General features: G+C 48.8%; 1 protein-coding gene across 3 annotated transcripts in view; it reads left to right on the top strand.

Moving 5' to 3' along the window:
* The window catches only part of SLC38A12 (solute carrier family 38 member 12), a 593784-nt gene that overhangs the window by 523453 nt on the left and 52553 nt on the right, over window positions 1–17778 (top strand). For 2 of the 3 annotated variants that reach the window (XM_085617086.1, XM_085617087.1), the window contains exon 10: window positions 7015–10250. The exons of the other annotated variant lie outside the window; for it this stretch is intronic. In XM_085617086.1, coding sequence (XP_085473212.1) covers window positions 7015–7775 — 761 coding nt within the window. In that variant the 3' untranslated portion in view covers window positions 7776–10250. Of the gene's footprint in view, window positions 1–7014; window positions 10251–17778 lie in introns of those variants that run through there. 3 annotated transcript variants of the gene reach the window in all.

Raw genomic sequence — 17778 nt, 5'->3', positions numbered from 1 at the left:
GTCAGATTTGACCTCCCCTGGTTTAACTGCGGTGCTTATCTCGCTCGGGTAGCTGTCTCCTCTTTCCTGCCAGTCCACCGATCTCCACACCTAGCTTCAATGGCAGCGGGGGCGCTTGATTTCAGTTTCGCTCCTGGCACTATTCCTTGTTGTTGTGGTGGATCCACAGTGCGCTGTGTACCTACACCTCAATGTGTATGTTTGTTTGTGTACTTGTGTACCTTATCCTGTTCCACAAGAGAAAAACCTTCAGATCACAACAGCTCGTAAGTCCTGTAAATGGAGTTCCAGAGCTCTTCCTTGTCAGCAGTATAACTTGTGCTGAGTGTGGCGCCGCTCTCCACTTTTGTTACTCTGCTCCAATTTGCCTTTTACAAATCGCGTTGAGAGATGCACCGTCGCACTGTCGTCTCAGTCCCAGTCTTGCCTCCGTCCCCGCCTTAGACCCACTGTGCTCCGCTTGAGGGTGAGTGCCTTGAAGAGCGATTGCAGGGCTGCTGTCGGGCAGACGGGCAGAATCGGAGCTGTTGGGCAGACTCGGTGCTTCCCCCACTCTTCCTGTCGTCACAGCTTTCGCCTCGGTCCTCCGCCTTAGACTCGTTGTTCTGTGCCTGCGGATGAGTGCCACGGTGATCGATTGCGGGGCTGCTGTCGGGCAAAACTCGGCGCTTACCCCCACTTGGGTTGCTGTTTCCTATCATGACCACTGCGCTCCTCTCCCTGGCTCTCTGCTCTCCGGCTAAAATGGCAGCGGTGGTGCTGTTGCAGCGGTGGTAGGTTTCAGTTTCGCTCTTATCTGCAGTCCGCCATTTCCCCTTAGTCTTCTCCGAGCTCCTTGTTGTTGGGGGTGGGGTGATTCTCCTTATCCCCGTTCTCGCCGCAATCCTCATATGTGTATGCAGCGCATACCCCCAGTGTCCTGTCCTTCCAGCTCTTCGCTCTACATAATGCTCTCCGCTCTCTAATGAGACTCCATTGCTGCCCCTTCCACAGTTAGCCGCTGCTCGGTGCTACCCTCTAACCACCACAACTGCAGACAGTGGCCGGAATCGACAGACAGCAGCAGCGGGCAGCAGGCAGATTAGGCAAGATGAGGCAAGTTGAACAAGCGGGGTCTGGCGGTGGTAGCAACTGTGCTGCGGCGCAGGTTCAGAGCCTCATGGGTTTCGGTTTCGTTTGGCCGCCATTACCTCCTTCCTCTCACTTGGAGCCCGGTTCGGACTTTTGCAATTATCCGCTCTCATCTAGCTGCAGACGCCTCGACATCTGTGTTCCCGATTGCGGTCACCATTCCGCCACACGTTGGTGTTCTTGGGCCTCGTGCCTGGTTACGGGTCTCTTGGGATCATCGGTTTTCTCCCCGTACCAACGGAGCAGCAGACAAGCATCCTCCTTGCCGTCCAAGCCACGACATTTACATTGGAGCTTATTAGCAGTCTGGAAAGACGATGGGTGTTGTTATGGAACAAGAGAGCTCTGGTACTGTTCTCGTGTCATGCTATGGAAAAGCATCACAGTCCCGAAAAACTGGAAGTGGAAACAATGATAATTTCAGATTGACTAGAATCTCATCATCAAAACCTGACTGGTTAACCCTTTAAAGTACTCCTTTTAAATTCAAAAGAGGAGAGAAGACTTCCTATTCCGCTGCTGTACCAGTGAATTCCTACCTTTGTGCTTGTGAAGTGGAGAAAATTGTTTCCAGCTATGTCTTAAACATCTGGTCTTGCGTTTTCTACAGGCGTGTTTGGACTTTCCTTCTGCTAAGACACAAGGCTTAATGAGTTCATATATTAAGAGAAAAGCCTTATTGTCCCAGTGGATCTTTCTTCCGTATGTTCCAGAAACTCAAGAGTCAAAGGAAATAACTGTTTATGTGGAAGACTTTTCAGTGGACAGAATACAACTAGATATTACTCCTGCTTGCAGCTTTGAAAAGGTCCTAAAGACCCAGGGAAGGTGTTGCCTGCTTTGGAAAATTGATTTACCAGTTTGGATTGGCACTTTGTTTATGGACCCGAAAGCCACTTGCAGTGGAAACTAACCCTAGGTGTAGGTCGCGGAGTTGTGCTACGCGCAATTCCGCGAAGTGCAAAAAAAACTCTCCTGCACTACACGGAGCTCCGCCTGCGGCGGAGTATGATCGACTCAGCGCAAGCTTTCCTTTTCTGCCGTTCGAGAACATTTTGACTCGAGCAGCAGCTTTCTCAACGCGAACAAGCAGTTTCAAAACGCGAGCGGTCGCGAGCATACGCGACCACTCGCAATGAGAAACCTGACCGGGAGGTTGATTTTCCACGCTCGCCAACTTGATGTTGACGATCGCGAACGAGAAAAAATCTCGCTGGGAGGTTTATTTTCCTCATCCGCGCTCGCCAACTTGATGTTGACGAATACGAGCTCAGCGTAACGCAAGGTGTGGAAAACTCTGCAAACTCCGCGAGCGGTGCGGAGTTCACCGCCAAGGCCTAGTGGAAACCCTGGACTGATGTCATGCGATCCAGTTGAGGACTTTTTCTCAGGGTTTCCCAGCTTTTTTTTGAATGTATGGAAAAACGGGGAACTTTGTCAAAAAGCAACCACAGGTGAACACAAATGTTTCACCAATTATTTTCTATTTGCCACAGTGTTGGGTTCAAAGAAGAATCAAGAGCCGGTGAGTCTCTTTAAGAGGTTCATTCAAGAAAATGAAGCCCCACACCAGACATTACCTTCTCTCCTCAGCTGGCTCCTCCATCCGTCTTCACGTGGAATCATCGAACCATTCAGTTTGCTGCATTCCACGAGAGTGATCATCACAAGCGCAAACTTAGTCGAACCCTAGGCATCTACCACCTTGGCATACAACATGCAGGATAACATTGAGCACTTTCTTCAATGCTTTTCTACATTTAACCTATTAAGTGGATTTTCTTAATATTTTGACATTTGAAATTTGTCTTTTTCACTAACTAGGTTTTGGATCTTTTAATTTATTTATTTTCTACCTGTATTTTTATTTTGGCCCACCTCATACACATATACCTCATGCGGCTTCGCTTCGTACGCAAAGGTACCATATATGATCCAGGGATTCCTTACAGAAACTGGTTTACCTTTGAGTCAGATTATTTGAGCCTTGTAGTAGCTTAGTCACCCCTTGAATCAAGACTGTGGTCTCTGCCCCCACATAATTTAGCCCTCCATTGCTTTACAATGTTTGTGATTTCCGTTATTGTTTGTTCTCCTTTATATGTGAGCCTATTAGATGCTGGGTTGAGTGGAACATGTGGTTGTAAACCAGTCTAGACAACAAGTGTGTAGACATGTGTGAAAGGCCTGACTGAGATATCGTGGTAGTGAGTGTTTTCTTTGGTGTGGTTGGTTTTGATGGTTGTTGATGTAAGATGAAAAAAAATCACTGACGGTCCCTGAAAGGGTCGGTCATGTTCTTCATGATGGGGTCTACCGTGGGAGATTGAAATCTGTGAAGTAGGTTGTGTTTGTTGTTTATGACAACTATGGAATAGGGAGATGTCTGTGATGAAGCGTTTGTTGTAGTCGCTTCCATAGGCGGCCAAGTAAAAGTTGATGAACTGAACAGGTGTTGTGGTGTGATGGAGCATATTTTGTTGTGCTTGGAGAGTGCACGTGTGACTATGGGATAGGTGGAGGAGGGAAATCTACTTGGTTCCGTACATTGAACATGAGATGCAAATGTAATTGTCCAAGAACCTTTCTCAGTCCTAATGGACTCAAAGAAGGACGTCGCCACAGGAGTCCCAACAAGAGCCCTTGTGATTTTACACTTTAAACATATGTTAGTCCTCTACCCCACCATATTATCCTGTATTGTACTGTTTGCATATCCATACATATATTTATCTACATTTTTCTTTGCAAATCGTGATTGGAAACGAAGGCAGATGATTTTTAGAAATATTTGTCCCCTCCCCCCCCCCCCCCCAGAAACCTTTTGTATAATATGCAACTAGATTTTTTTGTAGTACACGGCTTTATGTTGAGGGAAATTATTCTTGTTCTTTCTTTAGCTAAAATGCCCTCCTCCTTATTTGATTAAATATCCATTTTGAAATGTTGTAGATGGATCCCCTTTCTCTTTTGTAATTGTGAGAGGTAAGAGTTTCCGCGAATGAAAAGGACCACCAAATGGACAGCCCTGCCAAAAGTAGCATGTATTGTTGCCCTTGCTGGGTGCATAAGGGGCAGATTCAGGAACGCAGATTCAAGTCTATGCATAAGGGGCAGATTCAGGACGCACATTTGTGTCGATGCATATGGGGCAGATTTAGGACGCAGATGAAAAGGACCACCAAATGGACAGCCCTGCCAAAAGTAGCATGTATTGTTGCCCTTGCTGGGTGCATAAGGGGCAGATTCAGGAACGCAGATTCAAGTCTATGCATAAGGGGCAGATTCAGGACGCAGATTTGTGTCGGTGCATCAGGAGCAGATTTAGGACGCAGATTCATGTTACATCAGGGGCAGATTCAGGAACGCAGATTCAAGTCTATGCATAAGGGGCAGATTCAGGACGCACATTTGTGTCGATGCATATGGGGCAGATTTAGGACGCAGATTCAAGTCGGTGCATCAGGGGCAGATTTAGGACGCAGATTCAAGTCGGTGCATCGGGGCAGATTTAGGACGCAGATTCATGTCAGGTGCATCAGGGGCAGATTTAGGATCGCGGATTCATGTTGGTGCATCAGGGGCAGATTTAGGAGCGCGGATTCATGTCGGTGCATCAGGGGCAGATTCAGGAGTGCGGATTCATGTCGGTGCATCAGGGGCAGATTCAGGAGCGCGGATTCATGTCGGTGCATCAGGGGCAGATTTAGGACGCAGATTCAAGTCGGTGCATCAGGGGCAGATTTAGGACGCAGATTCAAGTCGGTGCATCAGGGGCAGATTCAGGAGCGCAGATTCATGACGGTGCATCAGGGGCAGATTTAGGACGCAGATTCATGTTGGTGCATCAGGGACAGATTCAGGAACGCAGATTCAGGTCTATGCATAAGGGGCGTATTCAAGAACGAAGATTCATACCGGTGCATTAGGGGCGGATCCAAGAACGCAGATTCATGTCGTTGCGTAAGGGGCAGATTCAGGAACGCAGATTCATGTCTGTGCGTAAGGGGCAGATTCAGGAACGCAGATTCATGTCAGTGCATCAGGGGCAGATTCAGGAGCGCAGATTCATGTCTGTGCGTAAGGGCCAGATTCAGGAACGCAGATTCATGTTGGTGCATCAGGGGCAGATTCAGGAGCGCAGATTCATGTCGGTGCATCAGGGGCAGATTAATGACGCAGATTCATGTTGGTGCGTAAGGGGCAGATTCAGGAACGCAGATTCATGTCGGTGCATAAGGGGCAGATTCAGGACACAGATGTGTGTCGGTGCGTAAGGGGCAGATTGAGGAGCGCAGATTCATGTCGGTGCGTAAGGGGCAGATTCGGGAGCGCAGATTCATGTTGGTGCGTAAGGGGCAGATTCAGGACGCAGATTCATGTTGGTGCATAAGGGGCAGATTTAGGACGCAGATTCATGTCGGTGCATCAGGGGCAGATTCAGGAACGCAGATCCAGGTCTATGCCTAAGGGACAGATTCAGGAACGCAGATTCATGCCTGTGCATAAGGGGCAGATTCAGGACGCAGATTCATGTTGGTGCGTAAGGGGCAGATTCAGGAACGCAGATTCTTGTCTTAAATGTGACCTCCCGTTGTGCCAGTCTAGTCGGTCTTACCACAGTAAACTATGGCAGGTTAATGTATAGAGGAAGTGATGCCGTCCACGGCAAGGGTCCTACCATAAGAATTCACTCCAGGAAGCAGCATTTTGTTGTTCTAGATGACGGACTTCCGGGCGTGAAGGTCCATTAGAATGACATCAGTTTCAGTCATTTGGAGCGAAACAAGAAATGCGATTTTTGTTAGTGTCCATCTCCATAGTGGCGCTTCAACCCCTACAGTAACGGGTTTAAAGGAAGCTGCAGATTGTAAATAACTAGAAATCATCTTGCAGATTGAATTCTGCTGATAGTCCCACGAGTTTAATAAGATCTTCCTCTTACATAGGGCACTTGCTCATACTGGCTGTCTTTGTTGCACAATAAATTTGGCCCTGTCTAGTTTCCTACGGCTATTCAGAGATCAAAATGTAAAAAATGCAATCCACTGAAGTAGAGAAGACTCTGTTTGAGCCATCACTCAGCGTCTGTGGGTCAGTTAATTCAATATCCAGTCCAGAATGTATGAAAATCAAATTAGATGACAATCGTAGTATATGGAAAAATGGCTAAGTAAATCTGTGTTGCTGTTCCATGAGTGATGTGGATTTTGCCTCACTAATAACATGATTGATGAGCCTCCTTCTGACAACTCATCCAGATTGCTGTATTGAGACAGGTGACGTTCAGCGCCATACTTGATTCACTCACTTTCCGCTGCAGCCCACTGCAGAGAAAGGCTGGGAAGACTCCCTGCTGGTCGTCAGAGCTCCACTGCATACTATGTGCTCCTTCGAAGCAGTATGCCTTTAAAATCTCTCACACAGACATAAGAGGTGGGATAGTCAGCCCCTTGAACCATTCACTTATACTACAACACAGGTATTACTGTAAGCTCTTCGGCATTGTTACCTCTGAGCATTCCAAGTGCATGCGATTGACCAAATGAACAAGCTTGTCTCAAATTCTTTAATTGACGTTTTTGTGAGTATGCGTGTTATGATCACATGTCAGTGCATGAGTAACTTGTGTTATGGGTGGCTAGGCTACCCTAAGATTAGCGACTATTTTAAGGTTCTCATATAAAGCACTTAAGTTGATTATCTACTATGTAGCTGTTCTATGTAAGTGGATTTACTAAAATTGTTAGTTTTGGTTCTTTCAACAGAAAACGTATGTCGACACTGTCGCCCCAGATTATATGTTTATGTTCTATTGTTACACTAAGCTGTTGTGCCCTGTAGAGCCTTGAACTTTGCTAACATAACTTTTCCTCTTTTTAGCTTTCATCATTATGATCATCCTGGCTCTCATCCGAATCAGCAAGGGACAGGGGCAAGGTCATCCTCCCATTGCCCAGTTCTCAGGGGTTCGGAACCTCTTCGGGGTGTGCGTCTATTCCTTCATGTGCCAGCACTCCTTGCCATCCCTCATCACCCCCATCTCCAGCAAGAAGCATCTGACACGCCTTGTGCTACTGGACTACATCCTGATTCTTGCATTTTACAGCCTTCTGTCCTTCACTGCCATCTTTTGTTTCCGCAACGATATCCTGATGGACATGTACACACTCAACTTCACCAGCTGTGACATCATCAGCGTCTCCTTCATCCGATACTTCTTGGGGCTCTTTCCCGTCTTCACCATCAGCACCAACTTTCCCATCATTGCAGTGACACTGCGTAACAACTGGAAGACTCTCTTCCACCGGGAAGGGGGCACGTACCCATGGGTGGTGGATAGAGTAGTATTCCCGCTCATCACCTTGGTGCCACCAGTCCTGGTGGCTTTCTGCACTCATGACTTGGAATCCCTGGTGGGCATCACTGGGGCGTACGCTGGAAATGGCATCCAGTACATTATCCCAGCATTCCTGGTGTACTGCAGCCGCAAGGACATGAAGCTGATATTCAGCGACCGTGTAGTCAACAAGCACCAATCACCTTTTCGGCACACCTTCTGGGTCTGGTTTGTGCTTGTTTGGGCTCTTTCCTGTTTGATTTTTGTTACAGCAAATATAATCCTGAGTGAGACCAAGCCATAACACAGTATAACAGTACTTGAACTCTCGAATTCAGACGTCACATTCGTTGCTGGGTTTTGAGGTCTACTAACACTGAACCTGCTCTTACCTGCCATGGGCATTGTGTGGTCAGGAGAACGCTTACTGCCTGGCCTTCCTCTGGAAGATGCTTCAGTTCACTGGTTAGGCCTCTCCGTCCTGTCTTCCATGCAGCGCGTGCCCAGCTAGTTGCAGAATCGCCAGTGTTGTCTGGTTCAAAAATAGGGCAGTGAGCTGGCTCATTTGCCCGCTTAGCCTTACCTGAGCTGCTCACATTCTGGTGAAATCCAAGCACATGAGGGAATCCAGTTGTTGTGAGTGGATCCGGCTATGTCTCCAATAGAGGGGCTGCCTCTAGGCTCCATGACCTGCTCATATCCTGGCTAAAGTGTCCGCGTCCAGTTGTGTTATGCGTGATTGCAGCTTTGCCTTCTGACTCATGTGTATTCTGAATACTGTACCTTATGTGCTATTACCAAACAGCTGAAATGTAAGCACTTTCACCATAGCAGTACTTTCCCTCCTCCTCCTACACTTTAGTGTCACTCACAACCCTCCTCCTTTTCTTGCACTTTTGTCATTTCTGCCGCCCAAGTTGCTTTCTCTTTATCCATTCCGTTTAATGTTCTCGGTAAAGAACGCTTTTTATGCAGGTGGGTTCACTCTAGAGTGGATCCGGAGCTGAATCACCGTATGGAATTGGTTCTGCTCCATTCTTTCCATGAACATGGCAGGCTCCAGTGTTCTAGCAAATGGTGTCCTTTTACCTCGGGCATCTCACTGTTGAAATGAAGGTCGGAGATAATGTTTTACTCCTCCTCTAGATGGCTGTATGAAGCGAGCAGATTCCTATTGTGTGCATTTTCAAGAGTCATGATTCCACTGTACACAGTACCACATTTCTTGTGTACAATTTACATGTTTCAAATTGAAATGAAGATGGAGATCGATTGTCCTGTGTTCCTGCTAGTGAGGCATAGGAAGCCGACTCTTCCTGTTCTCATGTCCTGGGCCTATGCGTTTTCAGTGGGGTATTTCCTGAGCGTGTGGCCTTTCCTTTTAAAACTATTTTATCACCTCTACTCTCTGACCATGATCCTAAGAAATGTTTTTTACTGTTTGTCTCCCAGTCCATGTACCATTATTGACTCCTCTGTGTATGTAATCCCATCAAAATTTGAGCCTTTAGCGCTTGGTGGAATGGATTGGTAATTTTTATTTATACTTCCCTTGCCTCGGTCAGGGGCTCCCTTCATCAGTTTGTTTATCTTATGTTTGTTGTGTTTGTTCTTGTTGGTCTTTCCCTGTCTGTGGCTTGAGCTACACCACCTCTAACTTAATCTGTTTGATTTCCCCCTTGTGTGTTGCTCTGCCCCTCCCATATGGTTCAGTATTGACGACTTCTCCAGCTAGTTCTGTTCAGCGTTGCCCGTATTACAATAAATACTATGGTTTCCCTGCTCTCTGGCGCGGTCTTAAGCTTCTGCTTTTCTTCGCTGTAATCTTGCTTCTTTTGTTGTGGCCTGGACTGTTCTTGGGCTCCGCTTGTTTGTAACCGCCCCATTTATGATGTCGTTCCTTGGGCTGCTCTTTCCTACTGTCACCATCTTGGCTTCGTCTGGCAGTGGTCCTCTTTTCGGTTCCACATATCCATCCATGGCTTTAACTTGAAACCGCCCTGCCGTGGCACTATCTCGAACTCCCTCCCCCGTGTGCTGCACTTTAATGGAGTGATGTCTGCGGCTCTGCGATGGGGCTCAATGTCTTAAATCTGTTTTTGCCTCTTCTCACCTGTGGTTCTGTCTTGACCTACTTCCCCTTGGAAGCCTCTCCTTCGCCTAGGGGTCTCTCCGACTTGATCTGTGTGGTCCTTACCTATCTTTGTCTGTTTTTGGACTCCTCCATGGCTCTGTCTTGAGCTCCTGTTGTCTGTGACTCTCTTTTTTGTATCTGTCCCTGCAGTTCTTTCTTGGACGCCCCTCTCTTTAATATCCCCACCTTGTGCCCCCTTTATATTTAGTTCTATTGTTGGCTTTCTCTGGCCATTTTATTGTGTGACCCCTATTTGTGGTTCTAGAGTAGACTCCCTCTTTCTATTGTGATTATGATATTTTGCAGGCTGCACATCTTGGCTGCTTTCTTCTGGCTCTACTTTATTTGTTACTTTTATTTTTGTCTTTCTTTATTTTGGTTCTTCTTATCTCAGACTCCCTGTTCCTCCATATTTGTCTACATTTCATGAGGTCCTATTGACTATTTCTCTGCCTCGCCCTGCCTGTGACTTCACCTGTGCTCTCCTTTGACAATCCTCACTTCAAATTTTCTTAGTGTGGCACAGGATTTGTATAGAGTGGGTGAAAGAATCAAACGCCGATCCATGACATTTCCTTGGTGAAAATAGAAAAGTGTTTTCATCTGTATTGATTATTTGACTGAATAAAACTGCCTCTTATACTGCGGCTGATCATATTTTGTATTTTTGGCACTTCACAAAGGAACTTCTCAGGTACACGCAAAGCCGTTTTTGTGACTTAATTTCTACTTTTATAATTTCCATCTTAGCTTCTATCATGCTTCATAAATATTTGGTACAATCACATGTAGCTCCATGATTCAACACTGAACTAAAAACAAAAATGAAGGAGGTAAATCGCAGATTGGACTCCCTTGGAAGAAGCATCAATAACATGTAAAAACGCCTATTGATGCTCAATTAGAGTTTACAGGTAAGCCATCCAAAAACCAAAAATGTGTTATTGGGCTGATAAACTGCTGCAGCTCAGTGTCACATCAGAATTCTCTTTAAGTTTGTCTCCAATGCTTCCTCGTTATTGCGATGATATTAGGGTACAAAGCCGCCTCCCCAACTTTGTCAGGCCCTGAGTATCTTCTTTTTTGTAAAAGATCCTTAAGATAAGTCACGGGTTACCTGCATTTGCTAAAAGGCCACCTGGTACGAGAGCTAAGTGTAATGGATCTACTGCCCCTTCTGTTTACATGCCACCTCTCAAAGTCAGATTGAAACCATCTTCCTTTTGTTCAAGATACCCTCTAAGAACCAGCTCCAGCATGGCTACATGAACAGTTTGCACCCGTTGTCATATTTACCTGCTTAATCCTCAACTTTTCAATTCAGATGGTGGTTGTCTCTAAAGAAGGGTTGGTATTTCCACTTTTAGAAGAAAAAAAAACTTGACTCTAGCAAGCTTTCTAATTACATACCTGTAACCAACCTGCCGGCCCTATCTAATATCCCTGAAATAATAATGCCTCCCAATTGCATTGCCTTCTTGACACTGCTAACTCTTTCCCATTTGCACTCTACATTCAGACCTCCAACCCTACACGACTGAGACTGGCCTGCTTGAATGCGTGGACTGTTCCCAGAGGTTTGCTGATAAGGAAAAGGGGGAGCTTATCAGTATTGTTTGACATTGTTTGTGGCCTTTGAAGTATTTGTTTACAGGGGCGGTTCCTCCCTTACGACTGAGGAGCGCCGCCCTGCCTGCTGAGAGCGCAGCAGCAAATGTAAATTAATAAAATGGTATTTACCATTTTATCATAAAGTGCGGTGTTGTGCCGTGCGTGTGCTGTTCTAAGCAAGTGTGAGCCAGGGAGGGCGTGGACAATTCCTGTGATGATTGGCAGCAGGGAATCAGGGACAACTAAAGCCTAAAGTGCGAAGGGCGCATGTCGGGTTGGCCGGCTCTCCTTTGACGGCCTGCCCAACATGCGCACTTCAGCCCATACCCATCTGAGCTCTTTATGTTTAAATTTATTTATTGGCATTTGCAACATTTCAACAAAAGTAGCAATACATGGGTATAAGTGCAATGGCCGATCTTGTAAGACCCACGAGTATCATCCTGACAACAAAATCGAGGGGAAGAATGCTGTCGCCGGGAGTGAGATATTCGGACCCAGCAATGAAGTTAGGTAATTTCACAACAAAACCAACAAATGAGAAAAAATGAATAAAAAGAATGCAAAAACTCCCACCAACTTCCCCGCCCGCCCCCTCTTCCCTTCCCCTAGGCCTGGTGATGTAATGGTGGTCGATGTCGACTTGATCGCTAGTCCATGATGTACTCTATTTTGTGGAGTGTGAGGCAGTGTCTGTCCAAAGGTCCTGTAAGCGAAGGACGCGTAGGTATTTCGGTTGGGTAAGTTCATGAAATTCAGTGGACAGTAGTGAGATGAACGATGCCCAGATTTTGGGGAATGAGTCTGTAGAGTTCTTCAGGGTTGCAGTAATGCGTTCCATCCCCAGGATGTGCCAGATTCTGTGCAACCACCCTGTGTGAGTTGGAATTTTGGGGGACCCCCAATGTGTAAGTATATTTTGTAGAGCTGCACCAAGCGCCATTCCAATCTGACGCCCCCTTCTACTTTTGAGTGGATAGGTGATAGGGTTAGGGGGGCCCAGGATAACATAAACCGGTAGCCGTGGGACCTCTGTGTTAAACAAAGAGTCAATAGAGTCAAGAATAGATGTCCAATAGTTCTGAAGTGCAGGGCAGTTCCATAACAGGTGTAGAAGCATGCAGGCCTGGTCACAACCTCTCCAGCACTGCGGGCTCTTGGCAGGGTTGTACCTATGTGCACGTGCAGGGGTGTGATACCAATATGTCGCTATCTTCGTAGCCGTTTCTGTGCTGGCTGCGTTATATGCTGTGTGTCTAGCCCTGTAATAGATTCCCTCCCAATCTTTGGGTGTGAGGTCGCCCCTCAGCTCCCTATGCCATAGTTTCTGGCTCGGTGTGAAGTGTGCCAGTGGCCGGAGCATGCCGTAGAGATCGGAGATCAGTCCCTTGTCCGAGTGAGAAGCTATTTCTCGTACTTGGTAAGTCGGCGGCTCACCTGGGGATGTATGGATGTCTGTAATACCCAGTGGCGAATAACAGAACCGTTCGATTACAGGAATATTGTAATAGTTTTTTAATTGGGCGAACAGAATAATGCCAGGTGGCCTGCAGAAGTGCATCCGGAGTCTTGCCACGCTTTGAATGCGTTCGCCGGTGTACCCGGAGTGAAATCGCTGTTCCCAAAGAGCGGTGTCATAGGGGAAGGAAATGTGGTCAGATCCCTGGTAGTTGCCACCACATGCCAGGCCTCCAGGATGGAGTTGGGTGAAAGGTGAGCCGCAAAGTCCTTGTGGGCGTTGGGATTTCCGCAGGAAGGGGACTTTCCAGAGTCGTATACTGGCTAAAGCCCTGTCCTGGAAAAGCCATCGCTTCTCCGATTCAAGTCTGGACCATTCTACCAGGAATCTTAATTGAGTCGCTCTTTAGTATGTCAGGAGGTGTGGTATCTCTAGGCCTCCTTGGTCCGGGCGCAAATACCCCAGGTCCCTACCCATGCGTGGCCTTGCCCCAGCCCAAACAAACCGGTTGATATCCTGCTGCAACGATGCGAGAACCCCGTTGGGAGGGGAGACCGGTAGGGTCTGGAATAAGAAGAGAGCATTTGGCAGAAAGGAAATTTTTACTGCCGCAATTCGACCCAGCAAGGAGAGAGGATGCTTACCCCAAGCCGCAAGGTCTTTCTTGACCTGGCGAACTAATCTATCATAGTTCAACCGAGTCGTCTGCTGAATAGTAGCAGCCAATTCGAGTCCCAGGTAGGGAATAGAGTCCCAACTTGTATAGTACGTCCTCCGGGGTTAAACACACTCGCAGCGTTCGCAGACAGGTTGAGGTTCAGTATCAAGGATTTGTTCGCATTCATACGGAAGCCGGAGAGGTGGCCGAACGCATCCAGCTCGGAAATAAGGGCAGGCAACGACACCCGTGGATCTATGAGGGCCGCTATCACATCATCCACGTAGAGTCTGACAGGGTGGGGTTCTCCCCCGAAGGGAATCTCCTGAATTGTGGGATTATCTCGAATTCTTCGAGCTGGAGGTTCGATTTATAGTGCGAATAGCAGTGGGGATGGTGGGGACCCCTGCCTAGTTCCCCGTTGAATCGTGAATGGACGAGAGGCTATCCCGTTCACCCTAATAGTGGCTTCCGGACTATTGTAACAGCAGCCAATCCAATCCCGGAACCGATCCCCAAGCCCAAATTTGGACAGTGTATGGCTAAGAAACTTCCAATCCACATGATCGAATACTTTTTCCGCGTCTATTGCTAATAGCATAGCGTCTAGGTGGGCACAGTGTGCTTTATCTATGAGGTGGAGAATTTGTTTTGTATTATCGCTGCATTGCCTCGTTTGGATGAACCCTGCTTGGTCGGGTTTTATGATACTAAGCATGCATGGGCCCAGTCGGGAGGCAAGAATGCTGATGAATATTTTGAAGTCGATGTTGAGCAGCGAGATCGGGCGATAGGAACCGCATAAATGTTTGTCTTTACCTGGCTTGGGCAGGACCACTATGGAGGCCGCAAGCATGGAGGATGGAATGGGATTAGGGCCCGTAAAGGAATTAAAAAGCCGTGTGAGGATCGGGGCCAAGATGTGACAAAATGTTTTATAGAAGAGAGCGGGGAATCCGTCGGGTCCCGGGTATTTAAGTAATTTGAGGCGAGAGATGGCCGCGATCACCTCCTCAATGCGTATGGGTGCATCCAAGGATGCGATTTGGGTCTCATTAAGCGTGGACATATTGATAGATTGTAGGTAGGTAGTGATATCTCGCTCCGAAGGAGGTTCAGCGGTGTATAATGACTCGCAAGACTCTCTAAAGGCTTGAGCAATGAGTTGGTCCCACTGGATTTCTCCTTGTCCGTCCACTCTAATTGAGGCAACCCTTGTCCGTTCCCGTCTCGCTCTGAGCTTGTTCGCGAGTAGCCGACCCGTGCGATCCCCACTCACGTAGTAGGCATGTTTTAGGCGAACCGTGGCATACTCCGCTCTATCCAAGTCCAGCTTGGCCAGTTGTGCCCTCGCGGCTTTGAGCTGTCGCCACACCCTGGGGGCGGTAGTCCTACTATGGACCCGTTCCAGCTTTTGAACCTGTGCTGCGAGTGTAGCCCTGAGTTCTCTCCGGTCCCTATTCTCTGCGGCTGAGACAGCTATGAATTCCCCTCTGATGACAGTTTTCATGGCTTCCCATAGAGTGGAAAGAGTGACATCAGCAGTATCATTGAGTTGAAAGTAATCCTGTAGGCGTGTGGAAATCTGCCGGGTCACAGTTTTGTTATGTAGCAAGTGTTCTCGGAGCCTCCAACTACCGGGTGAGCGATAGCTCGTGGGGAGTGCAATGTGAAATGTGGTAGCATTATGGTCTTAGAGGGCGGCGGGCTCTATGCCAGCCGCGCAGACGAGGGAGTGAAGCTCCGTTGGTCCGAGGAAGTAGTCTAGGCGAGCATATGATCTGTGTGCATGGGAGAAAAATGTATAGTGTACGGACATGGTATGTTGTGCCCTCCAGAGGTCCATGAGGCCCATATCGCTCAGCCAGTGTTTCCCAGCAGTGGACAGTTCCCCTTTTATGGGAGAAAGAGGAGTGGGATCTATCCTTCGCGGCATCCGTGACTAGGTTGTAGTCGCCCCCCACCAGGAATAAACGGTGCTGTGAAGCCATAACGTCGATGAGTGCAGCCTTGAGAAATAGTTCCTGTCCCATGTTGGGTGCGTAGAGAGAGCCCACCACCACATTCTGGTGGCCAAAAGAAATGCTATAAGCTAAGAGTCTGCTCTTAATCTCTGCGACTTTGTCGTTCACCTCCCCCCTACATCGGTGAGATATGAGAATGGCCACCCCTGCCTTTTTTACCCCAGCAGAGGAGAAATATTGAAAGGGAAATGCTTTTGACCTCATGCGAGGGGCATCTTTAGTTAGAAGGTGGGTTTCCTGCAACAAGCAGATAACCAGTGTTTTCTAGACAGGACAGGATCGCCCGCCGTTTTATCGGATTGTTGAGGCCCTTCACATTTAAATTGACCACTTTTACATCTTGGCTATGCATGGGAAACAGTGTGAGTAAGCAACATCAGACCTGCCAATACAACCACACATCACCAGACCAAGAATGCTGGGAGAGACAGCACAGCGCTGAATAAGGACATCAATGTTAGTGTAGACAAATACCAGCCAGACCAAAAGGCGTCCCAGTATCCATTTGTGAACCACCAGGCCCACCTTTCCCCACCTTTCCCCCCCCCCCCACCCTAACCCCAAAGCAAACCCCATGAGAAAGTCCCGAAGAGGTGGATAGATCCACGCCTTCATGGTAAAAGTACCAGTGTCCAGGGCACTCAGCCCCAAGGGAGAACGTGAGACAGTCCGTGGGAGCCCCCCGCCGCCCCAACCCCTCCAGGCCCAAGACTAAGGTGCAATGGCATCCTGGGAAATGGATAAGCCTATAAATCAAACCCCTTCACCTCACTCCACTGTTAGGGAGTCCTTAGTGAGTCCAGAACGGCTCTGCGCTACTCCGCCATGGCATCCGGGCCGGGACGGGTGTGTGGAGGAGATTTTGCCACTCGTCGCCATCTGCTCGCCGTATTGGTGGAGCTTGGGGACTTCGTCTTCTCAGTGGTATTGGTGTCGTCGTCGGAGAAGGGCCGTCGCTTCCTGGAGATAGTGTAGCTGCCTCAGTTTACCGTCCCATTTAAAGATGATCTGGAAGGGATGTCCCCAGGAGTAGGGGACCTCCTTGAAACGGAGAAATTCTGTGACAGTTCGGAACTCCCGCCGCTTCTGCAATGTGGAGACCGCCAGGTCCTGGAACAGAAGGGGGCGACAGGAATGGACTTCCACTGGGTGATTGGCCCGTGCCGTGCGCAATATCTGTTCCTTCAGTTGAAAGTTATGGACGCAGGTCAAAATGTTCGGTGGCGGGGCCGTGGCCGGCCTCCGGAGACCCACCCTATGGGTCCGGTCGAGCTTGATCTTCTGGTCTGCCGGGGCCCCTAGTATGTGGTGGAAGAGGCCCTCCACGAAGCCCTCGATATCTTCCCCCTCCAGGCCCTGCGGAACCGCTCGGATTCTAATGTTATTTCGCCGAGATCAGTTCTCCAAATCCTCCGCATGGCCCTGGAGGTCTAACTGCTGGTCTCGGAGGCACAGAACTTCTTGCTGGAGGTGGGATATTTCTTTGTCGCGGGCCGCTGCGCCGGTCTCGAGATCGTCCACTCGCTCTCCCACCGAGTCTATATCCCTGCGAAGCTCTCGAAGCTCAGCCAAAAGTTATTTTTTCATTGAGTGGAATTCACCGGTAAGTGTGGCAAACAGGGATTCAAGAATACTGCGAGTGACTGGGCCTTCTCCCTCCGACTGCCCCTTCTCTGGGGGGGGAACCCCCTTTTAGGCGAGGTGTGTCTGGGCCCTCTGTCCCTGGCTTGAGCAGGAGCTCCCTCACCGATCTTTCTTTACGCTGTTTGGCTGTCGCCGCCATCTCCTCGGGCGCCGAAGTTCTGTGCGCCACAGCGGATGGAGCTATACCCAGTCTGCGGGGGCTCGCGGCGGTGTAATCCCGGCCTCTAACCACACCTGGGCGCTGTCCAAGTGTGGGCCTCTCAGGGTGTCAGAGCGCGGGCAGAAGCACCAGCATAGGCCTCGTGGTCTACTCAGATGGCCCTCTAGGAGCAGTCTGATCAGTGCAGGGTCGTTGGCGGGGGCCTTAGGGCAGACCCCCCCCCCCCCCCCCCCGCAAGAAGTCGGGCCAAGTCCTCACCCCAACGAGGGAGAGCCGAGCGGGCCATTGGTCTGGGCTGCAGTGAGGGGGCAAATCCGGCGTCCGCGCTATGCGAGACTCACCACAGTCTCCAATGTGCTGCTAGGGTGCCCCGCGTTACAACAAACAAATGATGGACGCCACCCCAGTTCCGACATGGCCATATGCAAATCAGTCTTGACCCTGTGCCTCATGGGAACAGTCCAGCCCGAACTGCCAAGCCATGTCTTCCCTGGACCGGAATCAAGCATCCTAGGACCGGTTTCTGGCTATCAGCCGTCATCAGCCAGGATAGCTTGACTCCAGTGGCGTAGTGAGCACGGGTCCCACGTCTGGGAATACCCATCCCACTTAGGGCG

This window comes from Triturus cristatus, chromosome 7 (genome assembly GCF_964204655.1).
Source record: "Triturus cristatus chromosome 7, aTriCri1.1, whole genome shotgun sequence".
NCBI classification, from domain to species: Eukaryota; Metazoa; Chordata; class Amphibia; order Caudata; family Salamandridae; genus Triturus; species Triturus cristatus.
The sequence above is the reverse complement of the archived record's forward strand: the minus strand, read 5'-3'. Positions and strand labels throughout refer to the sequence as shown.